The 27,657-nt window shown below is 44.3% G+C and overlaps 1 protein-coding gene across 1 annotated transcript in view; it reads right to left on the bottom strand.

The window, feature by feature from the left end:
• LOC126480380 (glucose dehydrogenase [FAD, quinone]-like) overlaps nt 1-27,657 on the bottom strand; it is a 196,433-nt gene that overhangs the window by 3,824 nt on the left and 164,952 nt on the right. Inside the window, exons 5-7 of the mRNA XM_050103860.1 lie at nt 16,167-16,455; nt 10,862-11,072; nt 5,842-6,128 (exon numbers count right to left, since the gene is read on the bottom strand). Coding sequence (XP_049959817.1) covers nt 5,842-6,128; nt 10,862-11,072; nt 16,167-16,455 — 787 coding nt within the window. The remainder of the gene's footprint in view (nt 1-5,841; nt 6,129-10,861; nt 11,073-16,166; nt 16,456-27,657) is intronic.

Here is a 27,657-nt window from a genome sequence, read left to right as displayed (position 1 = left end):
GAATCACCTGACTGACGAAGTTTCCAGTCAGTGTCCGTGAGATATCCACGAGAATGCTCCTGCTGTCATACGAAATCGCACAACAGACCATAACTACAGGTGCAGGTCCATTGCTCTAGCACACAGAAAGGTTGGCTGCTGACCTTCAACTGGCCTCATTATAACCAACACAAGGCCATCACTAGCACCAAAGTAGAACCAGCTTTCATCAGAAAACACAACAGACCGCTCTCCAGTGGGCTCTCACTTGACACTACTGAAGTCGCAGATGGCGATGGTTTGGGGTCAGTGGAATGCACACTACGGGGCATCTGGCTTGGAGCTGTCCTTGAAGAAACCGATTTGTAACAATTCGTTGTGTCGCTGTGTGTCAACTGCTGCTCAAATTACTGGTGCAGATGCAGTACGATGCACCAGAGGATTATACCGAACGCAATGGTCTTGGCGCTCAAAAGTGCAGCATGGCCATACAAAGCACGGTCTCCTTGCTTACGTAGGATTTTGTGACCACCGCTGCTAGCAACCGTGTATAGTAGCAACATTTGTGCAAAGTCTGTTACCAATATTGCAGAGGGAACAGCCAGTTTCCCGTGACCCTGCTAAACTACTTCATTCAAATCAATGAGCTGTTGATAACGGTGTCTTTGTCGCCTTAAAGCCATTCTTGACTAACATCAGCTCATCACGTCCAATACCAAACGTAAGTAACGCTCCCGACCGTTACAGCTTGTATTTAAACCAAACCTGACTTGCATCCTCATAGTTCCTTATGCGTCTAGTATGAAATTTGAAAGCATCTTCCAAAGAGGGAAACACGTCTACAAACTTTCGTTTGTATCTCACAACTCCTTCTTGGTGTGTAACAAAATGTAACACCTGCAGCCGCCCTTTCGATGTTATGTAGCTACAGGTTTCGGTGATTCAGTACACCATCTTGAGGCCTAACTGACGCTGAAAAGGGAAACTCCTATCGTACACACGATCCCATCAGTGGCCAGACTATTTTAACAGCGATGTTGTGTCTATAAAACATGATGGACGATGGGTGATGGTTACAGACACAGCATCGCTGTTACAGTAGTCTCCGGAAACCAGTTCTTAGACGTTGCCCACTGATGGGATAGCGTATACTACTGATGTATGCTGAATCACCGTAACTGTTAGCTGTGTGATAAATAACATCGAAAGGACGGCTGCAGGTGTTCTATTTTATTACATACGACCCTCAAACCTTCAGTCGGAAGGATGGACTCAGAGAAACCTTTTTGGTGTTGCATATTTTTCGTCAATGTGTTTAGTATCTTCCACATATACCAAATGAGGTCAGAGAAACACGAAACCAGAGCAGGAAATGCGTATGAATGATGAACGAGCACTCCTCACTACAGTTCAACGCGTCTGGTAGACCACAAGTATGTTGCAAATAATGAATGCTATGCAGCAGTGACAGAACATCTTGTCACTGACTGACTTGCAGTTATAAATAAACCAGCCTCAGGGTGCAGTGATGATTTTCAATTTCTTTATTGCACAATTGATTTCGTGGTTACCAAACTACCTAATTTCATACAAACATTTTCTTGAGATTCCATTCACACTAACACGGAGACTGTTACAGCGGCCTCTCAGTCGATTAAGGAGCGTGATCCCCAATTACATTTGTATGGAGACACTAGTATAGGACACCCGACCCTCACTGAGGAGATAATTACGCTCAAACAGATTGTATACAGAGTGTCTCTCCTAAGAGTCGTTAGGCGCATATTCTCTGTTGTTTCTGTAGATATTTGAAATTTCATTGTTGTAATATAGTTTACAAAAATTTAAAGTGGAATTTTACCTAACCATTCGACAGAGGGGCCTCAAATTTGTCTGGCGCGATATTCGTTTTATCGATGTGTATTAATAGGTACAGAAAAACACGAAAAATAGTTGGCGTGGTCATCCTCCACAGCAAACACAGAAATATTTGTTACGTAAAAATAATCGCCTTTTTTTGCGCTGCACTGTAATTTATTTCTCCCAGACGCGTTTCGCCTTTCTACTTTAAGGCATCTTCAGTGATATCTAGAATGACACAGTTTTGTTTGATATGTGTTATTTGTAGATTACACAGTTCACGTTTATGCAAATAAATGATTACTTACAGGTCTTCTCGTTTTTGGTTGGCATCTCCGTTTCCTCTCACCTGGTCACATGCTTAAGGTCTCCCTACAACTATATTTACGAAACGTAAGCTTTTTATACCACGTGCCTTACACCTGAGTCAACCACAGAAATATTTGAAGAATTGACTGGTTGCACTAACTTACATTGGTAAAATTCTTTATCTCACAGTTATTTCTCTCTTTTGGCTAGCAGCATCTATTGACAATTTATGATTATTATTTGAGATGGTGCTGTATTTATTGTGTAGTCACGATCAGTGTAACTTCACTGCATGCTGTTTTAATTCAAATTTAATTCGGATAGCCGTGCGTGTTAAAGCGCCACTTTCGGCACTGAGAGATGCGCCGGGTCCACATCGAGTCCTCCTGGCACAGTGACGATATGAGTTTAAGTGCTGGCCAACGTAGATATCGTTTTTAAGCGGTTTGCCATATCCTATTAGGTGAATTCGGGCCGGTACCAAGTTTTCACCGACTTCCATAAAAATAATACTTCTCACATACAGCTGGGCTAAAAATATTTCTTACTGGGGGGTAACGAGGTAGCGACAGGAAGGGCATTACATCACGTCTTCAATTAACCATGCCGAATCCGTAAATAACTACTCAGATCCTGTGGTGATGTGGGGCAAAGGCACAAAGGTAAAAGTAGTAGTACATTCCGGCAGATGAGGTAGAACTGTGCCGACTAGGGTGGTCGCGCGGCTGGCAGCCGCGATCAGCTGACGGAACGCAAGTGTCAACTAGGCTCGCGTGCCGGCCGCGAGGAGCGCTGATATATACTTACTTCCTGCAGCGGCGCCAAAGAATTACGTAGATTCCTCGGAATCCTCAGTTTTTATCGCTGCCATCTGCCACATGCGGCAGAACTCCAAGAACCACAATACTCAGATCAAGAACTTGAAAATTGCCTAAACGATGAGACAGCAGTCCTGCAGCTCAGTCTCATTGATGTACCAGGATCAGACACTAATTATATTGCGACACCTCCAATAACAAAGCGTGCCCATTCGTCCCGGCAGACCTGCGTAAGCAAATATTTAATAACCTACATGATTTATGTCATCCAGGGGTAAAGGCGACGACGAAGCTCGTATCTGGTCGTTACGTGTGGCCGGGGATAGAAAAAACATTACCGTCGGTGGGCTCGCGCGTGCGTCAATTGCTAACGCAGCAAAATTTCACGTCATGTCCGCTCGCCAGTAGGCAAATTCCCAGACACGACCGAGAGGTTCGCCCACGCCCACTTGGACGTCGTGGGACCTTTACCGCCCTCAGAGAGCCATCGCTATTTGCTAACCATCATTGATAGACTCACTCGTTGGACACAAGTTATTCCGAAACGCCGACTCCCGCATTTATGTCCAACTGGGTCACTCGTTTCGGTTGTTCATTACATATACCAACTGACAGAGGACGCCAGTTCGAGTCTGAATAGTTTACTCAGCTGAGCAAGTTTTGCGGCGCATCACATCACGTAACAACGAGTTATCATCCAGCTAGCAACGGCATAGTTGAACGGTGGCACCGGTCCCTTAAAGCCGCCCTAATGTGCTACTCAGCCTCCGCACCATCACTAAGCCAGACCTCAATGCATCCCTTGCTGAGTTGGTCTATGGGGAATCCCTGCGGCTACCAGGCGAATTTATTGATCCAGGTGCCTCACTGGGGTACTTATCACAGTCGTTAAAGTTTATAATCCAATTGCAGGATCGGATTTCGCACATGCGGCCGCATCCGGCATCGCAACATGGGACACCGCACACGTTTCTACATAAAGAGTTAAAGCATTGCAACCATGCCATAGTACGCTATGATGGCATTAAACCAGCGCTCACGCCACCTTACACTGGACCACACCGCTTAATAACAACACGGGACAAAATGATGTTCTGTATGGTGAATGGACAAAGCAACACAGTGTCGGTCGACCGAGTTAAACCTGCTTTTGTCTTGGAGGAATCTTTAGATGCGTACCGTTCCCTGCACCTACCGGCGGTTTCGCCAGCTGATAATCCAGCACCTCACACAGCTCCTTCGACGCAGACGCAACGTACAACGCGGTCCGGACGTCGTGTACACTTTCCGGCCAGATTCAAGGACAGCGTCTGAGGCAGTTACGAACAACAACGGAGCTCCGCCCTCCCGTGGGGGACTGTGTGGCGACTAGGCGTTCGCGCGGCTAGCAGCCGCCATGAGCTGACGGGACGCAAGTGTCAACGAGGTTCGCGTGCCGGCCGCGAGGAGCGCTGACATGTACTTATTCCTAGAGAGCCTGCATACAGAGAGAGTGGCCGCAGATGAAGTTGCCCATGATTGGTTGATTAGCTTTGGCAGGAAAATGGCGCCAAACGTCTCTCGCGCTTCCTATGTTCGCCGTGCTTTTGAGTTGAATTGTAGTTCAGAGGACTTTTGGAAACGAATAAAAGGTATTTGAATTATCGAGAGACTTTTTATGCGTTGTGCATGCATGTTCGATTTAGTTGTATATCGTTTTTAGTACGTAATTAGCGTTTGCGATCTAAAATACGAGTTGAAATAATGAAGCGTTTTGTGATGAAGTCGGTAGGCCTACATGTTTGAAGTAAACACGTTAGTAATTGTACAATATTGTTTTTGACATCTCTAATTCGTTCTGCAGACTTACTCTTGAAGACAGTTTTTAATAGGCCTACTTACTGTGGGGTAGAAGGGATACGGTTGTTTTCTTGTTATACTTGGTCGTTATTACACTAACCTACATTTAACATTACCTGATTTTTGTAATCTTTTTCGTTTGTTATCTAAGAGAGGTATTCAGTATATATATATATATATATATATATATATATATATATATATATATATATATATATATATATATATATATATGAAAGAAAGGCGTAAGCAGTTGTTTACTTGTGACATGCAAAAAGTTTGAAGACGTGACAAGACGTACTAATACGTCTCACACTTTTTGCATGTCACAAGTAAACAACTGCTTACGACTTTCTTTCATCTGACGTAATACAGGTACGTTAAATCTTCAGCGTTATGCACTTCCGATACAAAACAAATGCTATACACTATATTTTTTTATTTACGTTACTTTCATTGCAATATGTCTAGTAAACGAACTTTAAAGGAGATAAATGCAAGTAACGAATAATTTTCTACAGCCACTGTATCAAATTTTCCTGTGCTGTACGTAATAGGCAACTGTGAGTATGTTATAGCTGTAAAGTAAGGCATTTAACGAATGATTTCGCCCTATTGTGCTTTTGATTCGATGAATGTGTACTCCACTACTCCACTACTGTCCATTCAAAAGTCCCGCCCGCAGTTTGGCAGAAAAATGGACGCCGTATCGTCCGGTTGGCCACTGTCTCCCTATACAGGCTCCCTACTTTCTCCTTTCCGCGGCGCGCGAGCGTTCTATGACCTTTAAACGAAGTGCTACGTTATAATTGTTCCGTTGTTAATTTCACAGAACTTTTATGGGGATTTCTGCCCAAGTGTTCTGTAACGTTCCATTGGTTATTTTTATGTAATCACTGCCTATGTTATGTGTTCTATACTGAGTGATCTTCAATAAAAACCATGATAAACATAGAAGACGTACTTCTTCCACAATAAGAACGCGATAGTCGCGAGCCTTACGCACAGCGGGAACGCGTCAGACCCGTGAACTCACCTTGGAGGAGGCGAGCTTCATGCCAGCTCGTATGGCCGCAATGAGGGTGCGGACGTCGTTGGGGTGGTCCAGGTAGTTGGCGTAGATGAGCGGCGGCTGCAGCGGATCTGCGGAGCGCAGCTTGATCTGGCCGCGGCTCTCGGGGTGCAGCACCACCGGCGAGATGGACACGTGGCGGGGCATCGGCGTCTCCGAGGTCCTGTCGCCCACCTCCCCGGTGCGCGCGCAGTTGGCCAAGTAGCCGGCGAAGAACAGCTGCACGTCCGGGTCAGCCGTGGGCCCGCTGTCTGCGGCAAGAAAGCGTGCACTGTAACTTCCCTTACTGTCCTACCCTCTGCATGAGACAGAATTATAACGGGACCACGCATCGATCCGTGGAGAGCCGTCAGCTGCCACACGGCATAAAATTCACGGCGACTTTAGGATTTCTACAGAAATATAATCTACGAAGATCTACCTTACTTTAAGCGGTTTTTCCACTTATCAGAAGGTGCCTGTTGTCAGATGCCACTAACTTCTGTCCTGCCAATCTTCTTCCGATAGCTTCGTCTATACAGTAGTTTCCTCAACGTTGTCCTCGGCCTTCCTCGGCTCCTTCTCCCTAGTGGAGACCAGCTGAGCAAATATTGCGGCTGTCGTTGCTACTCCATCCAACCATGCCATCTCAGTGCTCGAGCGTTAATCCTATTTGAGAGTGGTTCGATTGCATCCATCTCCACTATTACATATTCATTCCTCAGTAGATCCAAGTGTGTCACTCTCATGCTTCGCCATAATCCCTCCATTTCGACAGCCTTAATTTTCACCCTTTGTCTCTCGTCCAAGAGTCCAACACTCTTAACCGTAAATCTGAATGCTTTCAACCACTACTTTCTTTGTTCGTCTGGATGCGTGTCGACCCTAAAATATACCATTTAATGCTTCCCTCGCTTGACATATTCTGTGGGATACGACCACTTCACACTGACCAGTCTTATGGGTTAGTGAACGCCGATACTTGAACACTTCCACGTATCTTCCCCAGAGAAACTCAAAATTCAAATCCTCACCTTGCTCACTCCCAAAAAATACATACTCTGTTTTATTCATATTGATTGTTAGTCCTCATTGTTTATAAGCAATTATTAATTTCTCTTTTGACACATCGTAACATTCTTGTCCAGAACAGTAAGTACTTGGGCATCGGCGAACAGTAATTGATGTAAGTGTTGATGATGTACCGTGACACCCTGAATTGTTCACTGTGTGCTCCATCGACCAAGAATAGCCTCTAAATACAACTTAAATGAGGTTGGTGCCATAAAACATTCTTGTCTCAATCTTTTACTTGATTTGAAACTTTTTGATATACTACAACCAATCTTGGCAACTACCTCGTATTGGTGGTACGTCGTATTCACCAGCTCCATTAATGCACAGTCCACTGAAACATTTTCTTTCTTGTAACTTTGCTCGTCACGAAGATATGAAGAGCAGTACGGCTTTCATTGGATATCAACCGATACAGATTGTTCGGAAATTCCCCTTGTAAGCTTCTAGGGGAGATAGTACATAATATTCTGACTAGGTACCCCGCTCCGTAAACGTACCGTTTTCGTGCTACAGCCGTTTGAAAATGTATTTGCTACGCAGATATGCAGTAGTAAGAGGGTGGTTACGTCGGATCGGTTGATTTCATCTATCCTACCGCTTTGATCCAGATCGAGACTCATTCATGTGTCTGAGCCACTAGGCTGAGTACAAGTTCGCAGAATACTCTGACTTGAGCCTTCTGAACGGCGAATCTCACCGTAGTGGGAGTGCTGCTCTTCGCCTTTATCGACATCGTTTTCCATAACGTCCGACTCCATCATATACCCTTTTCGCCAAAATTACGCAACGTTTTCGAGAAAGGGTACCTTCACCGTTACCAGGTGACTGTGGTGTTTCGTAGGAGACACACCGCACACCTGAATTGGAAGAGGCCGTACTGCTTCACGGTGAAGAGAACTTGGTCAATGAGTACACGAGCAAATTCTTTGGTTATTAACGACTGAAATTTTAAAACAAGGGATATACTGGGTCACGTCTAATCAATTATTTGTAAAAGTGGTCGCATTACCAACATATTTTCAAACGGTTGTAGCACGGAAATGGAACGTTTCTGGACATCGGTTCTAATTCGAAATATTCTCTACTCACTCCCCTCTGCAAGCGCTAGAAGTCTGTAACGGGAGTATGACAACACCCTGTATTTTTTATTTCGTAATCCACGTCCTTTTCTCAAAAACGTATCACAATTTATAGTTCACTTAAACATGACGTTATTAAAAACCTAACACGAAACTGAGTTTGAGTCTTCTGCACCGGCACACAGTGTAAGTACCCGGTGTAACTTAACTCGTCCACTTATTGGAGATAACATTAGCTGATGGAGACACAGAGAAAACGCCGCTCTCTGTGGTGTTCCTCTGCATGAATAGTATTACTTCCACTTTCAGTCACAATAAAATAAAAGTAATGATAATGAACTAACTAAAGACTACCTTTACACAACATGTTTAAACGTACTACAGTGGTATGCACATTGCAGCTACCATTCTGATAACTTACAAAGTCGGTAAATGAGGATCATTTCTGCCTTCTCTACTTTTGCGTAAATTGCAGTTACATCTTGCTTCAACTCAAGAGGTGACTGAGCGACTGGTATGTATTTTCCTTGTGTTCCATTTGTTTACTGTCAACTACCGCAAGTTGACGAGTTGCGTTACCCCAGGTACCTGCAGTATGTATTGGGCTGGAGAAGTCAAACTCAGTTTTGTGTATTGTTTTCGGTAACATCATGTTTACAAATATGATACACTGTGACACGCTTTACACTAATCTTCAGGAGACGAAGTGCATTACTGATTTAAGAACAGTGTCGGATTCAATTTGACTGTAGTTCATATCTTTATAACGCACAAACTTACAAGAAAGGCAATCGTGCTGGTTATTGTCCTCCTGGTAACTAGACGAAGTTTCCTGATACTTATTTTATCCTACTTCTGGACAGAAAATTATTCGGGGTAGTCAAGATAAATGTAGCAACCAGTATACAGGGTGGTCCATTGATCGTAACCGGGCCAAATATCTCACGAAATAAGCGTCAAACGAAATAACTACAAAGAACGAAATTTCTCTAGCTTGAAGGGCAAAACCAGATGGCGCTATGGTTGGCCCGCTAGATGGCGCTGCCATAGGTCAAACGGATATCAACTGCCTTTTTTTTTTAAATAGGAACCCCCATTTTTATTACATATTCGTGTAGTACGTAAAGAAATGAATATTTTAGTTGGACCACTTTTTTCGCTTTGTGACAGAGGGCGCTGCAATAGTCACAAACATATGGCTCACAATTTTAGACGAACAATTGGTAACAGGTAGGTTTTTTATATTAAAATACAGAACGTAGGTACGTTTGAACATTTTATTTCGGTTGTTCCAATGTGATACATGTAACTTTGCGAACTTATCATTTCTGAGAACGCATGCTGTTACAGCGTGATTACCTGTAAATACCACATTAATGCAATAAATGTTCAAAATGATGTCCGCCAATCACAATGCATTTGGCAATACGTGTAACGACATTCCTCTCAACAGCGAGTAGTTCGCCTTCCGTAATGTTGGCACATGCATTGACAATGCGCTGACGCATGTTGTCAGGCGTTGTCGGTGGATCACGATAGCAAATATCCTACATCTTTCCCCACAGAATGAAATCCGGGGACGTCAGATCCGGTGAACGTGCGGGCCATAGTATGGTGTTTCGACGACCAATCCACCTGTCATGACATAAGCTATTCAATACCGCTTCAACCGCACGCGAGCTTGTGCCGGACATCCATCATGTTGGAAGTACATCGCCATTCTGTCATGCAGTGAAACATCTTGTAGTAACATCGGTAGAACGTTATGTAGGAAATCAGCATACATTGCACAATTTAAATTGCCATCGATAAAATGAGGGCAAATTATCCTTTCTCCCATAATGCCGCCAAGGTCGCTGATGTTCCACTTGTCGCATCCATCTTAGATTTTCCGTTGCCCAGTTGCGAATATTATGCCGGTTTACGTTAGCGCTGTTGGTGAATGACGCTTCGTTGCTAAATAGAACACGTGCAAAAAGTCTGTCATCGTCCCGTAATTTCTCTTGCGCCCAGTGACAAAACTGTACACGACGTTCAAGGTCGTCGCCATTCAATTCCTTGTGCATAGAAATATGGTACTGGTGCAATCGATGTTGATGGAGCATTCTCAACACCGACGTTTTTGATATCGCCGATTGTCGCGCAATTTGTCTTCTACTGATGTGCGGATTAGCCGTGACAGCAGCTAAACACCTACTTGGGCATCATCATTTGTTGCAGGTCGTGGTTGACGTTTCACATGTGGCTGAACACTTCCGGTTTCCTTAAATAACGTAACTATCCGGCGAACGGTCCGGACACTTGGATGATGCCGTCCAGGATACCGAGCAGCATATATAGCACACGCCCGTTGGGCATTTTGCTCACAATAGCCATACATCAACACGATATCGACCGTTTCCACAATTGGTAAACAGTCCATTTTAACACGGGTAATGTATCACGAAGTAAATACCGTCCGCACTGGTGGAATGTTGCGTGATACCACGTGCTTATACGTTTGTGACTATTAGAGCACCATCTATCATAAAGAGAGAAAAGTGGTCCAACTAAAACATTCATATTTCTTTACGTACTACACGAGTATGTAATAAAAATGGGGGTTGCTATTTTTTAAAAAACGCAGTGATATCTGTTTGACCTATGGCAGCGTTATCTAGCGGGCCAACCACAGCGCCATCAAGCTTGACTAATTTCGTTCTTTGTAGTTTTTTCGTTTGATGCTTATTTCGTGAGATATTTGGCCCCGTCACTATCAATGGACTACGCTGTAGTATGCACAGTTTCAGCGACGCAGTGAAAATCGCAGCGGTGATAAGAGGAATCTGGCGGAGGTGTGGCTGACTTACTGGGCCCCGGCGGGGAGAGGCCCGAGTAGAGCTTGGCGGTGACCTGCGAGAGGCCGGTGCTGGAGAGCGGGCCGCTGCGGCTCGTCATGTACTCGACGGCAGCCGCCCAGTCCAGGTCGCGCTGGTCCGTCTCGTTGTGCAGCTCCGTGTCCAGGAAGAACGCCACGTGGTTGTGCAGGTTGCGCCCCACGCCGGGCAGGTCGTGCACCACCTGCAACGACGCAAGCTTTTGGTTCTCATCTGGCGGATGGCGATGTAGGAGCGCGGAGACACTCGACATCTCAACAAAACGAAAAATTTCTATCTGCAGTGTATGTCTGAAACATCAAGTAAATCGACTACTAAGTAAGTAGGGGTAATACACGAAGGTGAGCCATTAGACAGGATAAATAAGGAAACACGAGGCGCATCCATAAATTAAGATTCCCTGACGTCGTAAACAGATGAAAAGTATAATTTAATTGATAAATTTATTGGAATAGATAGAGGAAGTGTTGAACTATTTCTCGTCACCGGAATTCAAGCACTTCTAATACCGTGGGACCAACTTCAGTACCCCTGTCGTATAGAAATCTCACACAGTGGATTCAAACCACGGCCTCTCTATCAGTCTGAAAACATTGACTCCGAACGGCCAGGAATTCGTTGTCTTTCCGAAACGCATGGAAGCCACTGGAAACGAGGTCCAGGATGTAGGGCAGATGGTCAAACTTTCCAGCCGAACGTCTGTAGGAGCCCTGTTGTCCGGAGAGGTCTCCGTGGCCGAATGCTATCGTGCAGCTAGACAACTTCCCGTGCCGGTTTTTCTAAAGGACCCGATGCAATTACCACATTGTTTTATTACAAGAAAATCAAATCAGTCGCCATGTGCTTTGTTTTGTGGTCTGTGCTCAATTGCTTTGGCACTAACCTGGCATGCAGTTTCCAGAACAATAGGTTCACAGTTTAATGCAACAAGGAGTGGCACACCTGCGTAATCTGGGTGCTGAGTTTCCTGACTATGTAGCGACAACTCTCCAAAACGCTTTCCCGCACAGGCTCCACGACATGGCCTGTAATTGTATTTGGGTTCCCGCTGCGCTTCTCTTCGTGAAAATTTTTGATGACCCAATACAGAGTCTGTACCAGCGACATGCCATTTGCTTGCTCATCACTTAGGCCTATAGACATGTCAGATGATGAATTTCAGTCGGCACTGTGCTGTTTCCATTCAAACACGTCATAACCGACCACACTTCGTACGCGGGGGGAGCTGGAATAGCAGCTACCATTTTCAACCGCTGCTACGAAGCTATTATGAGACCTCTGGAAGTTCCATTAGAGTAATGACGTATCATGGCGCATGCGCTATCACGTAGACACAGTCATTTCACGTAGCTGTCGGGCAAGTGGGAAACTTACTTTATGTACGCGCCTGGTATCTATGCGGAATAGCGCCCTACAGAACAGAACAAGTGTTACTGGGAGGACATGTGCTCAGATGCTCATGCTGATTCGTGTACCAATAGTGCTCAAACAAAGTGAAAGAAATTTCGTACACAGTCCTATGCAGCACAGTGCGTGGCTAAGTTAGTACGCTGCGTATTATCTAGCAAATGCACAGCAAGATCCGTCCTGCCCGTTGTTTTCTTCGGTCACAAGACTTCTTTGACGCAGTTCCGCATACTAGTCTACACTCTGCAAGCCTCTTCATCCCTGAATAACTACCGCGACCTACAGCTGTTTCGCCCTGCTTATTATAGTGAAGCCATACAGCAGAGCGGCACTTCTTCGGGAAATGTAACGATTGTTGTCCATTTTCTTTCAGCGCTTCCTGGTAGCAAGGAAATGTCGGCTAATACTGCAAGGCCATATATAAAAGGAAGGAGCCAGCAGTAATGAGGCATATCAGTCCGTTAGAATGTGCACAGCAACATCGTTTAGAAGCGCGAGAAGCCAGCGAAGAAATAACAACGCTCTTGGTTTCGTCCGCTCATCTTTGCAATTTTGTAACTCCACCAGTAATTACGGCTGCCGCGCGGAGTGGCCGCGCGGTTTCAGATGCCATTCACGGATTGCGCGACCCCTCCCGCCGGAGGTTCGAGTCCTCCCTGCGTATGCGTGCTGTTCTTAGTTTACGTTGTACTTTAAGTAGTGTGTAAGTCTAGGGACCGATGATCTCAGCACTTTGGTCCCTTAGGAATTCACACACATTTTAACTTAACGGATTAGTTCGGATTAATGTTGTTTCTCTTATCGGATACGAGCTACATTCAATTCGGTGCACACGGTAGCAAGACTCCATCTTCTCCTACATTCACCTTTCTACAACAGTTTACTATTGCGAGCATTTGGAAATGGTAATGCAGAAGGGACCGAGTCAGGTCGTTGGATAGTGGTTTCGTATTCAAATCGCCCTCAGCTCCGCGACATGAATAACATCGCAGTCTTCAACACTTGCAGCCGCCTGATTTCCTGTCGCTCTCTTACTTCCTTCCAGGGGCCCACAATGAACTTAATGTAATGTAATTGTCCAAAGGGGACCAGGAAACAGTCATTGCCGATTTTGTTACTTGACTGACATCTGATGAAACCTGTAAACCTTACCAGTCGTTCTACAAAGCGGCCAGATCTGTTACTTTCTTACATAGGCTGAAACACAAAACTGTGTGCAAATGCAGGCCGGGGTGGCCAAGCGGTTCTAGGCGCTACAGTCTGGAACCGCGCGACCGCTACGGTCACAGGTTCGAATCCTGCCTCGGGCATGGATGTTTGTGATGTCCTGAGGTTAGTTAGGTTTAAGTAGTTCTAAGTTCTAGGGGACTGATGACCTCAGAAGTTAAGTCCCATAGTGCTCAGAGCCATTTTTTTGTGTGCAAATCAAACGTGGTCCACCGGAAGCCACCAAAAATGTGGTTCTGTAGAAGAATTTAAAAAAGTCCATCTGGATCGGAACTAATTTTTATTTTTCTGGTAACTAGTCTCAGTCAAACATCATCATTTACAGACCACTAACTCCGTGTCATGTTTCACTGAAATCGGTTTCCAAAATAAATAAATATTATTAGCGATCTTATTTATGGCTTCTTCCGTCGCTTCTCGATACAAGAATTCCTTGTTGAGGGCTGAATAACACTTAGGCAGTTTTTTGTTCTTCTGATTTTTATTTGTATGAACTAGTTTTCGGCTTATTAGGCCATCTTCAGATAAATACTAGCTATTGTTTACAAGGAGCTTGTGTTCCATATCTAGTAGTTATCTGAAGATGGTCTAATAAGCCGAAAACTAGTTCATAGAAGTAAACATCAGTAGAACAAAAAACCGCCTAAGTGTTATTCAACCCTCAATTATTAGCGATCTTAACTGTTTTTGTTATGCGGCTTGAGAAGGTCGCTGTCGTTCCAATATGACTTGAAAAACTATCGAAAAATGTAAGAAAGTTAGTGGAAACATATTACAAAATAAACAGGGAATGAAAAGTATAGTCGAAGAGGTATAGACTGTATGTGGAAGACCCTTAACAATACAAAGGACAGTAGGTGGGACATCTGCTTTGGCATATAGGAACAGTTAACTTGGAGCTCTAAGGAGCAGCACAGAGAAAAATAGTAGAGGCATAGTTAGAGTAGAATATGTACGTCGCAATGTACTACACTACTGGCCATTAAAATTGCTACACCACGAAGATGACGTGCTACACACGTGAAATTTAACTGACAGGAAGAAGATGCTGTGATATGCAAATGATTAGCTTTTCAGAGCATTCACACACGGATTGCGCCGGTGGCGACACCTACAACGTGCTGACATGAGGAAAGTTTACAACCGATTTCTCATACACAAACAGCAGTTGACCAGCGTTGCCTGGTGAAACGTTGTTGTGACACCTCGTGTAAGGAGGAGAAATGCGTACCATCACGTTTCCGGCTTTGATAAAGATCGGATTGTAGCCTATCGCGATTGCGGCTTATCGCATCGCGACATTGCTGTTCGCGTTGGTCGAGATCCAATGACTTAGGAGAATATGGAATCAGTGGGTTCAGGAGGGTAATATGGCACGCCGTGCTGAATCCCAACGGCCTCATATCACTAGCAGTGGAGATGACAGGCATCTTATCCGCATGGCTGTAACGGGTCGTGCAGTCACCTCTCGATCACTGAGTCAACAGATGGGGACGAAATCTGCACGAACAGTTAGATGACGTTTGCAGCAGCATGGACTATCAGCTCGGAGACCATGGTTGCTGTTGCCCTTGACGCTGCATCACAGACAGGAGCGCCTGCGATGGTGTACTCAACGAGAACCTGGGTGCACGAATGGCAAAACATCATTTTTTCGGATGAATCCAGGTTCTGTTTACAACATCATGATGGTCGCATCCGTGTCTGGCGACATTGTGGAGAACGCACATGGGAAGCGTGTAATCGTCATCGCCATACTGGCGTATCACCCGGCGTGATGGTATGGGGTGCCATTGGTTACACGTCTCGATCACCTCTTGTCCGCATTGACGGCACTTTGAACAGTCGACGTTACATTTCAGATGTGTTGCGACCCGTGGCTCTACCCTTCATTCGATCCCTGCACAACCCTACATTTCAGCAGGATAATGCACGACCGCATGTTGTAGGTCCTGTACTGGCCTTTCTGGATACAGAATATTTTCGACTGCTGCCCTAGGTCGTCATCATACGCCAGTCACTACTCTTGATGATCTGTGGTATCGTGTTGCAGCTGCATGGGCAGCTGTACCTGTACACGCCATCCAAGCTCTGTTTGACTCAATGCCCAGGCGTATCAAGGTCGTTATTACGACCAGAGGTAGTTGTTCTGGGTACTGATTTCTCAGGATCTATGCACCCAAAACTGCGTGAAAATGTAATCACATGTAAGTTCTAGTGTAATATATTTGTCCAATGATAGCCGTTTATGATCTGCATTTCTTCTTGGTGTAGCAATTTTAATGGCCAGTAGTGTAGTTACGAAGAGATTTAGATCTTAGCTGAAGGCGGGTAAAGCTAATGTAGACCATCAAAGAAGTTGAAGAACTAGTGGCGGTAAAAATCATTATGGACACATTCTCAATGTCTCTAAATGATTCTATGGCGTTCTTAGGTGAAGAAACATTAAAACTGGTACTCCAACGACCTAGTTGAAGTTTCCCATGTCCAGTAAGCTAGTGACTGCAACAGCGGTTGGCCTTCCAGTCCGCTACGATATCAGCTGAGCTCTGGTAGGAGGAGCTTCTCGAACTGATCACAAAGTTTCAAGACGCTACCCTCCGAAACGAGCGGAAGCAGCAGCAGCAGCAGCGTCAGCACTGACCTTGACGCCGACCTTCTCGAGGTCGTCCTTGGGCCCGACGCCGGAGAGCAGCAGCAGCTGCGGCGAGTTGACGGCGCCGGCGCTGAGCACCACCTCCTTGCTGACGGCGGCCGTCTCCTTGGAGGTCTGTCCGCCGGGCCCGCGCACCACGTACTCGACGCCGGTGGCGGCCAGCGTGCGCGGGTCCAACACGACGCGCGTCGCCGTCGCATTCAGCAGCACCGTCAGGTTGGGCCGGTCGCGCACCGGCCGCAGGAAGGCGCGCGCGCTGCTCAGCCGGCTGCCGTTCCTGTGGACACGCGCGCACCCACACCGGCGGCTCAGTGTCGCGAGCTCGCAGCGTCGTTTTAGCAGCGCACGTCGAACAATGGAGCCACCCACACGTGGCAGTGAAGCTGTGAACTCGCCGTGAGGACGAGATGAGAGAATTCTGCTCGCCAGTAAACTTGTTGCGGGTCTGGCGGGTCCGCAGCTCGTGGTCGTGCGGTAGCGTTCTCGCTTCCCGCGCCCGGGTTACCGGGTTCGATTCCCGGCGGGTCAGGGATTTTCTCTGCCTCGTGATGACTGGGTGTTGTGTGATGTCCTTAGGTTAGTTAGGTTTAAGTAGTTCTAAGTTCTAGGGGACTGATGACGATAGGTGTTAAGTCCCATAGCCATTTGAACCATTTTGAAACTTGTTGCGATATTGGAAGCACCTCTTTTCTGCTCGCGGATAATAGCATCTCTATGTTCCCTCCTCAGTGACTCTTTAGTTGCTCTAACGCTACCAGTCTGACTGAAAACTAAAGTTGTCGGAAACAGTCTAAAAGCTTATAAGGATGCAATTTTGTCATATGATGACATGGGTGGAGACTGTGGCTGTTATTTGAAGACAAATGGTTCAAATGGCTCTGAGCACTATTGGACTTAACATCTGAGATCATCAGACCCCTAGAACCTAGAACTACTTAAACCTAACCAACTTAAGGACATCACACATATCCATGCCCGAGGCAGGATTCGAACCTGCGGCCGTAGCGGTCGCGCGGTTCCAGACTGAAGCGCCTAGAACCGCTAGGCCACACCGGCCGACTTAAGACAAATGTTGATGGTGTTGAGACAGCAACCAGCTACAAATTTATTTTCAGTTCCTTTATTCCAAAGGTACCGTTACCAGTTTCGAATCATTACGATTCATCTTCAGACGGTTTTCATGCGTTCATTACATGTGGTGCATTTTTTTACAGATTAATTTTTCCTAAAATATAAATAATGCATAATTATAAGCACGTCACACAGATGGTTGCGTTACAGATTTGCATAGGATTTGACTTACGTGAAATGTCGGTTTGTAGTGTATCTTTTCATAGTTTTCGTCCAACAGATGTGAATTCATTCCCACTGCATTCTTATCGTTGCACACGTAAATTTTTCTCACTGAACACTTTATATTTGTCACAGAATGGATTTCTAACACGCAACACATGTTTTGATACATACAAAGTGCTTACAAACACATGAGTGTCAAAGATGCTATGATATATCGTAAAATTATAAGATGTCACATGTTTGAAAAAAGATCATATATTCACTTATGCAACTAAAACGCCTTCTACACTAGTACAGAGAGACATTGATTTTTGTGAGTTTTACAGCGAATACCTCTTACATTAATTATAAAGTTGTTCCATACTTTTTTTTAGCACTGTATAGGTAAGACTGTACATTATTTATTTACATTTAGCATCATGAGAATAGTAGTAACATATAAATTTGCTACTTAATCTGCAGATAGGCGTAGGAATATTATTTACTTCGGACGGTGGAAAATAATTTTTGGAAATGTTATAATGTTACGATATCTTATAGCATCTTTGACACTGATATGTTTGTAAGCACTTTGTATGTATCAAAACATGTGGTGCGTGTTAGAAATCTATTCTGTGACAAATCTAAAGCGTTCAGTGAGAAAAAATTTACGTGTGCAACGATAAGAATGCAGTCGGAATGTGTTCACATCTGTTGGACGAAAACTATGAAAACAAACACTACAAACCGACATTTCACGTAAGTCACATCCAATGCATATCTGTAACGCAACCATCTGTGTGCTCATAATTATGTATTATTTATATTTTAAGACAATTAATCTGTAAAACACCGCACCACATGTAATGAAAGCATGAACACCATCTGAAGATGAATCGTAATGATTCGAAACCGGTAACGGTACCTTTTGAATAAAAGAACTGAAAATAAATTTGTGGCTGGTTGCTGCCCCAACACCATCAACATTTGCTTATAAGGACGTTGTAGAGCACTGCAGTCTTTGCTGGAAAGTAATAATTAAGAAGAAAATTCGACACGTTGGTATTTTTCCGACTGAAATAGTATCGAAGGTGGCCAATGAAGACGACGCGTTGGCAAATTCAAGCAGCCCGCTCGATACAATTAGTGCCAGTTATCCTCACAGCGTAGATGACAGCGCACGAGACCGCTCGGGCTTTGCCTAGAGTTTGATCATTGCTACCGTCCCATGTCCAATTTTGGTATCGCTCTCTTGTTTGGTTTTACGAAATTAAGCTAGACCATGTTTGGCGACACCTTCTCTGGCAATCCGCTTGAATCTGAGCGCTTAAGTGACTGTTAGCCTTACTTCAATGCTAATTAACTCGAAAACGGAGCAACACATCGCATATTTTCTTAAAAATTATTTCTCAGCACGGTCTACCCTTCGACACCGTCACGAGGTCTTCAGACTGTTTCTGACTGCCCTGTATATGATTATAAAAGTGCCGGAATCAATCCATGAATGAGGCCATTCCACTATTTTCGCTTAGGCGAAATCACACTGTGGGATCACTGGAGATGAAGCTGCCGATCGCTTAGCCAAAGAAGCTCCTGCCACAGGACTTACTAATTTGTAACAACATGGCGCTAATGCTGTACGGATTTATTTTGCCTTTTGCTTTGGTTTAATGTTACATCGTTGAGCTTCTGTAAATGTGTTTGATTGAATAGATAACACAAAATTGTATACTCTTTTCTTTGTTTAAAACTTTGATGTCATGGCTTGATTCTATGCAGTGTAGTATATCTGTCATTTAAATTCTTTGTCCCAATTGGAGGGAGACAAAAGTTACTGTATATAATTGTTATTTCTGTGTGAATAATTTTTTTATAGAAACGCCAATATGTGCAAATGTTCTGTTTTATTTAAAATGTTTGTTTGCTGTTATGTAAACTGCTGGCCTTCACTTAGGGTTCTTAGTTAGTTTGTATGTAAAAGGTGTAGTGGTTCCCCTCGGGAACGCAACTGTGTAGCGCGCGCAAATTGCTGTTGGTTAGGTAGAAAAGGTGGAACCAAGAGTCAGTAGGGGACGAGCTACCAAACTGTGCACTGACCATGTAAAAGTTGTGCTGGTTCCGAGAAAGGCTTTTTCTGCCACTTTTCAGTGCCTCGGATGGATGGACAAATAGGTGGCACGATTCTGGAATTGGTATCCATCATCGCCACCAAGAAGGGATAGAGTCCAGCAATTCTGCCTGCAAATCCACCTACTAACTTGCAGTTGCCACCACATTGAGCAATCACTGTAACGGAATAATATAATAATGTACAGTGAAGGATCAACTTATTGGATGTTTTAGTGTGCACAAATATAAAAGCACTCCGTCTTCAGGCCATAAATGGCCCATCGGGACCATCCGACCGCCGTGTCATCCTCAATGAGGATGCGAATAGGAGAGGCGTGTGGTAAGCACACCGCTCTCCCGGTCATTATGATGGTTTTCTTTGATCTGAGCCGCTACTATTCGGTCGAGTAGCGCCTCAATTGGCATCACGAGGCTGAGTGCACCACGAAAAATGGCAACAGCGTATGGCGGCTGGATGGTCAATCATCCAAGTGCCGACCACCCCCGACAGCTCTTAACTTCGGTGATCTCACGGGAACCGGTGTATCCACTGTGGCAAGGCCGTTGCCACGCACAAATATAAGGTAACTTATAACTGAATTTATGTACCTAACTTGATCTTTTTCCCTGTCACAACACCTCTCAGGTTCCTCTCCATTTGAACTAATATTACCGAGTGTCCTAGTTTGAAAAAAAAAATGAAAGCCTCCCAGTGATGGAAGCAGTCCGATTTAAAGTTTTTTTTTAGTGTAAAAGTCACCTATTTAATCATTTACTTGAAAGTAGAAGACTGTGGTAATAAAGATAATTTGCTGTTTCTTGTTGCACTGTAGCAAAAGTGGAAAACTGCAATAGTACAAAGATATATGTTCATTATTGCTAAGTGTTTGTTTCTCTTGTGTATTGGAAGTGCATATTAATAGTATAACAGGATCCACAGTTTGTTTGTTGTGCTAATGCCAGGTAAAAAGTAACGGAAAAACCACTATTTATGAAAACCGTAAATTCTTTATTCAAAAGACAGTGAGAAGTAACCTGTTAGTGAATTCCATTTAACTTTCATTCTAAATAAAATAGTATTTAGTTGAGAGATATTTAACCTGTGACCAGTTCATAAAAATGCATTGAACTGCATTTATAATTATGTCAGCTAGGAAAATATTTGAACAATATTACTGAACCAATGCCCAATTAATGATTCTGCAGTGAATAGTAATAGTAACGTTATAAAGACCATTCAGTTTGAATAAGCACTGAAAGTAATAGTGGGTTTCGTTATTTGTTATACTATTTATACAAATAGTTTGTGCTGCTCTAACTGTTAGTTCCAACCTTAACGTGAACATATGCAGGTGTCAGAGTTCATTGCACTCGCGTGTGGTAAAATATAGGTTGTGTTATCCGTTAAAGTTACTCATACCTGCTTTCTTTAACAAGAACGTTAATCTTTCTCTTGCCTAATTAGGCTGGCGACCGTTTTTCCTTATTCTTTAAACAGTGTAGTTAGGTAAAACATTATTTGTTACAGTTTGAATATTTACGTAATTCTGATTTTCACTTCCGATAAGCCACCTCAATTAGGCACAACACGGTCAACATAACAAAATTCCTCTCAGAGGGTAACACTGCTCTGTTGCTTTATACCATAATTGCTTTCATAAGGTAGTTTTATTTCACAACCTGCCTCCAACTTTAGGGTTATGGTATAGCAGCAGCAGGCGGTAGTGTTGTAACTTGAACTGGAATCCCAAGTGCAGGCCACCGATATGTCCTACAGGAAGCACGACAGAATGGGAGGGAGCAACAAGACACAAAGGCACGAGGTAAGCATAATTTACTAGTCGGTCCCCTATTCCATGACATCTCGTACAAATACAGTGCCTACGTACCTCCTGTCCCTACTGGCCAGACACAAATTTAGCCACGAATGTTTCCACAAACATCTTCAAGGGGCTCCGCAACGTAGATACACCATTTCGCTCTTGTGAAGGAGAAGAGAATGCGGAAGAGTATAGACTACGTGCAAGTACTACAACGCTTTTACAAGAACTTGTGACGCTCGGTCAAAGGTCGTCAGCCTGTGTGACAGCTTTCTCAATCACACAAGTTCACGGACTTCTCTACGTGATGTAGAGACTGACTGTTGCTGCAGATATCCACCTCGAACACTGACACATCACTGACAATGGGCTGTGCAAAAGTGTTCCGCAACTCTTCAGTTTACAACGATTATTCGATATTTGTAAGTACGTATGTTCTGTCTACAAAATGCGCGCCCATGCGCGAGTGTGCATGCGCGAGTGTGCGTCCGCGAGCGAGTACACATGGGCGCTCTTTGAGACAAACAAATATTCTAATATTAACTTTCTATCAATGCTGTACAATGTAAGCATGAGGTGGCTGTGTCACGTAAACTAAAGGCCAGTATCTTTAGCAAAATAAAAAAAAAAGTTGTCGTAACACAGAGCGGTGCAACAGCTGCCGGCAACCATGCATGTACGTAGCCTGTTTGGATGCGGAATTCTTGCAAAGATGAAGAACTACCCTGAAATATGGCACACACCTCTTTTCGAGAACCTTGATAAGACTGATAAAACAGTTCATGGATACGAGTGTGTAAAAATTATTGTGACGCTTTTACTGTTGAAACTGGATTGGGACAGACATGATACAGGTAATCATCACTCTTAAACTATCTGTGTTTGATTCGTGTGGTGTAGATTTTGGTTTTTTGATGTAATTCAAAACTTGAAACAGTCCTAATTAACAAATATTTCATTCGATGAAGAGAGTCTTCTCATTTGAATGTACAAACCTTCGGTCAATAATAGTTTAAAATACAGTGTTGAGTGGATATAACTGCAGATAGGCCTATTTCTATTGGTGAATGGACGATGTACTGAACAACATTCCGTCAGTATTTACGTCATTTTAGGATTAATAAATAGCTTTTATAAGTCGAATGTTTCTTGGTTGGGTAGTACCTCCAAGTATGTGTGGCTACGGCAAGGCATTAATGCTTATTTTCTACTGGGCAGCACATCAGGTGTTGAAGTGTGGGGGCATGGATGCGAAATGACATACTGACAGGCGTGGTGGAGCAGTAACGACCTTGCAGAAAACATAACGTCGTAAGGTCTGTGAATTGTTTGTCGGAAGACTGTTCGGCTCAGAGAAAATACAACTAACACATTGATGTGTGTACATATTAAGGCACCACAAATAAAAATATTTACACTTGTACCCGTTATACTCTGTATATTCTCTTATTTCAGCTGATTCGGTGTAATCACTGGTTTACCGTACAGCAGCCATACTGCCTGCCTTTCTCTGCCATACAGGTTGCCTTACAGTTCAGTACAGCAGCACGGTTATCGCTGAGATGTCGCTGTGTCTGTACTGAAACGATTTCTAACGCTGCGACATGACTGCAGGCTCGCACAGTTGTTACTCGGTCGTTTACATCGAGCACCATGGTGCTTGACGTGACGGAGAACCTGTTGCGACTATCCTCCCTCCCTCTCTCTCTCTCTCTCTCTCTCTCTCTCTCTCTCCCTCTCTCTCCCTCTCTGTTTTCCAAACACTTAAGCAGTGAAATCTCCAAGAGTAACCAAAAAAATTCACTATCCTGGTCACGTAAGTGGTCATCAGGTCTGAAACAGATCAACGACGCGTTGGACCAGAAGTCTTGAATTCAGTTCAGTTTACAACACGCCCTGTGCAAAGTTGCCATTTTAAGATAAGATGACAGCTCCAAAGCCAAAACTCCTAATCCATTTAAGTAACTCTGAATGTGGGCATCAATCTAGACGGATAAAATATTGGTTTTTAAGCCGCGTCGATTCCAATAAAATTCTTGAGCTATCGATGGCTGACTCCGCCATCGTCGTCAGGAGTAAAACTATTGACTGGCATGACTGGCAATATTTCCCGATTACATAGGTATATATAGGACTGGCACTATTTCCTGCTTATATAGGTATATAAGCGGGAAATAGTGCCAGTCCTGGCAGTCAATGGTTTTACTCCTGACGACGAAGGTGGAGTCAACCATCGAAAGCTTGAGAACTCTATTGGAATCGACGCGGCTTGAAAACCGATAAGATTTTATCCTGTCATGCCGCCTCAAAAGACTCCGAGGACACAGAGATTATTTATATAGTAAATTCTCCGACCCCGTGCCTCGGGCATGGATGTGTGTGATGTCCTTAGGTTAATTAGGTTTAACTAGTTCTAAGTTCTAGGGGACTAATGATCTCAGAAGTTGAGTCCCATAGTGCTCAGAGCCATTTGAACCATTTTCTCCGACCCCCTCCGAAGATCAAAGAGATCTAATTTCGTAAATGTGGAAGATGTCTAGCATTCTCACGCCCAGGTTTTCCCATGCGGGATCACAGAATTCACCCAAAGTGCTGCAGGAAACAAAGAAAAACATCGGGTCACGATTCAGGAAGGTGAGAGGATGGTTCACCTAAATATGCTGTCCATCCGCTGTATGGTACATGGTAGAAGGTACATGTCGTCGATCCATCCAGCTACATCTACAGCTACACCCCGCAAGCAAATAACTGTGTGTTGCTTTATGTGTCACTGTCATTTCCACGTTTTGCTGTTCCAGACCCGAATAGTTCGAGGGAAGAACGATTACTGGCAAGGCTCCGTATGAGCTCGAGTCACCCTTTTTTATCGTCATGGCCTTTAAGCGAGATGTACATAGGAGGAAGCGGCATAATGCTTGACTATTCTGGGAAATATAACAGTAAACCACACAGTCATGCAGAACGACTCTCTTGAAGCGTCTGCCACTGGAATTGGTTGAGCCTCTTCATGACGCTTTCGCGCTTCCTTCTCTATTTCCTCTATCGATCCTATCTAGTATGGGCCCCAGACTGACGACTAATAATCATGCATTGGTCGAAATAAGGTTTTGTAAGCTACATTCTTTGCGGGTGGCCTACATTTACTGAGGACTCTTCCACTGAACGTCAGTAGGATATCTCCGTCCAGCAGAGCACTGGTCATTTACGAGAGTTGTTATTTCTCTAATATAGGGTGGGGTAAATAAAAGTGACCCGGACGAGCGGATACCATTGATCGTGAATTTGTGGTGGCATTAGCGGAGGAATAAGAGACCTACAGTTGCTTCCAACAGGATAGGGCAACTGTCTATACAGCCAGCAGAAACCTGGAGCACATTTAGACACTCTCCACGCCCGGTAGAGTTGTTAGCAGAGGTCAGTCTAGTCGTGGCCCTAGCTGGTCACCTGATCTGTCAGTGTGCGATTACTTTGTGCGGGCAGCCTTCAAGTTTATGGTGCATCGCAACAACCCTTAAAGGTTCAGGAACTGCAGCGGAACATTTTGGATAAGATTGGAGCAATTCGAGCAGTACACCTTCGATCCGCCTTTAGTAAATCGCTGACTAGGCCGCAAAAGTGCCAAGAGATGAATGGTGGCCACTTTCAACATCTGCTACAGTCAGGTTAGTTCTGCATTTCGCCTGCCGAAATGGCCGAGCGGTTCTAGGCGCTTCAGTATGGAACCGCGAGACCGCTACGGTCGCAAGTTCGAATCCTGCCTCGGGCATGGATGTGTGCGATGTCCTTAGGTTAGTTAGGTTTAAGTAGTTCTAAGTTCTAGGGGACTGATGACCCCTGATGTTAAGTCCCATAGTGCTCAGAGACATATGAAATTTTTTTTCTGCACATCCTTTCCTCTGCAGTGTTTCTTTGTGCCCTGGAACTCAGTCCTCGGGGCCAATTTTACTTGCCCCCTGCCCTCTACCTCTGTATTGTTATCTGTTACTGCGGGATACGTATATTCATGGTTGTAGGATATTGGTAGATTCATGTACGAAAGCATTAACTTAGAAACTTTGAAGCTGTCTCGTTAGACTTTAAATATGTGTGTCTGTCTGTTTAGACGTTTAACACTTTCCCGGAAGCATAACCCCTAACCCTTCTTGCAGCTTTCTTTAAGTCACTGTTATTCCCTGATAAATCAATGTGACAGGGATCTCATACATTACTGGCCATTAAAATTGCTACACCAACAAGAAATGCAGATGATAAACGGGTATTCATTGGACAAATATATTATATTAGAACTGACATGTGAATACATTTTCACGCAGTTTGGGTGCATACCGGCCTTGATACGCCTGGGCAATGACTCAAACAGAGCTTGGATGGCGTGTACGGGTACAGCTCCCCATGCAGCTTCAACACGATACCACAGTTCATCGAGAGTAGTGACTGGCGTATTGTGACGAGCCAGTTGCTCGGCCACCATTGACCAGAAGTTTTCAATTGGGGAGAGATCTGGGGAATGTTCTGGCCAGAGCAGCAGTCGAACATTTTCTGTATCCAGAAACGCCCGTACAGGACCTGCAACATGCGGTCGTGCATTATCCTGCTGAAATATAGTGTTTCGCAGGGATCGAGTGAAGGGTAGCGCCACGGATCGTAACACATCTTACATGTAACGTCCACTGTTCAAAGTGCCGTCAATGCGAAGAAGAAGTGACCGAGACGTGTAACCAATGGCATCCCATACCAACACGCCGGGTGATACGCCAGTATAGCGATGACGAATACACGATTCCAATGTGCGTTCACCGCGGTGTCGCCAAACACGGATGCGAGCATCACGATTCTGTAAACAGAACCTGGATTCATCCGAAAAATTGACATTTTGCCATTCGTGCATCCAGGTTCGTCGTTGAGTACACCAACGCAGGCGCTCCTGTCTGTGATGCAGCGTCAAGGGTAACAGCAGCCATGGTCTCCGAGCTGATACTCCATGCTGCTGCATGCGTCGTCTAACTGTTCGTGCAGATGGTTGTTGTCTTGCAAACGTCCCCATCTGTTGATTCAGGGATCGAGACGTGGCTGCACGATGCCTGTCATCTCGACTGCTAGTGATACGAGGCCGTTGGGATCCAGCACGGAGTTCCGTATTACCCTCCTGAACCCACCAATTCCATATTCTGCTAACAGTCATTGGATCTCGACGAACGCGAGCAGCAATGTCGCGATACTATAAACCGCAATCGGGATAGTCTACAATCCGACCTTTATCAAAGTCGGAAACGTGATGGTACGCATTTCTCCTCCATACACGAGGCATCACAATAACGTTTCACCAGGCAACGCCGGTCAACTGTTGTTTGTGTATGAGAAATCGGTTGGAAACTTTCCTCATGTCAGTACGTTGTAGGTGTCGCCACCGGCGCCAACCTTGTGTGAATGCTCTGAAAAGCTAATCATTTGCATATCACAGCATCTTCTTCCTGTCGGTTAAATTTCGCGTCTCTAGCAGGTCATCTTCGTGGTGTAGAAATTTTAATGGCCAGTAGTGTATATTCTATTACTACTGCGATAAAAGTCGGTAAAACAATGTCTATTCCACAATATTATATTGAGGAACTGAATATATATATATATATATATATATATATATATATATATATATATATATTTCACATCCGGAAGGAATGGTATTACGAGAAAAGAGCGAAGATGACACGTTCATTAATCATGAGTGATACATTCTCTTTGTTCGTGAAAATGATTTTGATGCGCAGCTGTGAACTATTATTTGCACTCAAGACCCAATATAATCTTGATATTTTTACGGAGGTAACGTAATAGCGAGCAATTAAAATTTCCGAGTGGTGATAGATGATTTATCTCGATGTATTTCAGATCTATACGTATTTACAACCAAATTGTGAAAAATGGAATATCTCAGCTAAATTGGACGCGATGAACGCAGAAGCTCAAACCCATTAACCTTTCAGTTATATCAGATATGCTTCGGTGGGATTCTTTCAGTACAGATTGTGAGTGTGTTTACATGACGGGTACAGATGCCAAGTGGGCTTAAGAACTTGCTGCGTTTCGGTTACATGACCGAGGTGGAGTCGGAAAGCGACTGTACAGTAGGGTACGGGTTACAACGCCATCTCATAAAATCAAGAGTCGCTTTAGAACGATTGAGTAGAAGCGTTGCCTAGTAACAAGGTAGACGACACACCGCCGCCACAGCTGGAACACGACTTTACGGCACGGCGCATTACACGCAGCGGCCGTAT

This window comes from Schistocerca serialis, chromosome 1, assembly GCF_023864345.2.
Source record: "Schistocerca serialis cubense isolate TAMUIC-IGC-003099 chromosome 1, iqSchSeri2.2, whole genome shotgun sequence".
NCBI classification, from domain to species: domain Eukaryota; kingdom Metazoa; phylum Arthropoda; class Insecta; order Orthoptera; family Acrididae; genus Schistocerca; species Schistocerca serialis.
Note: the sequence above shows the minus strand (reverse complement) of the source record. Positions and strands in the feature narration are given on the sequence as shown.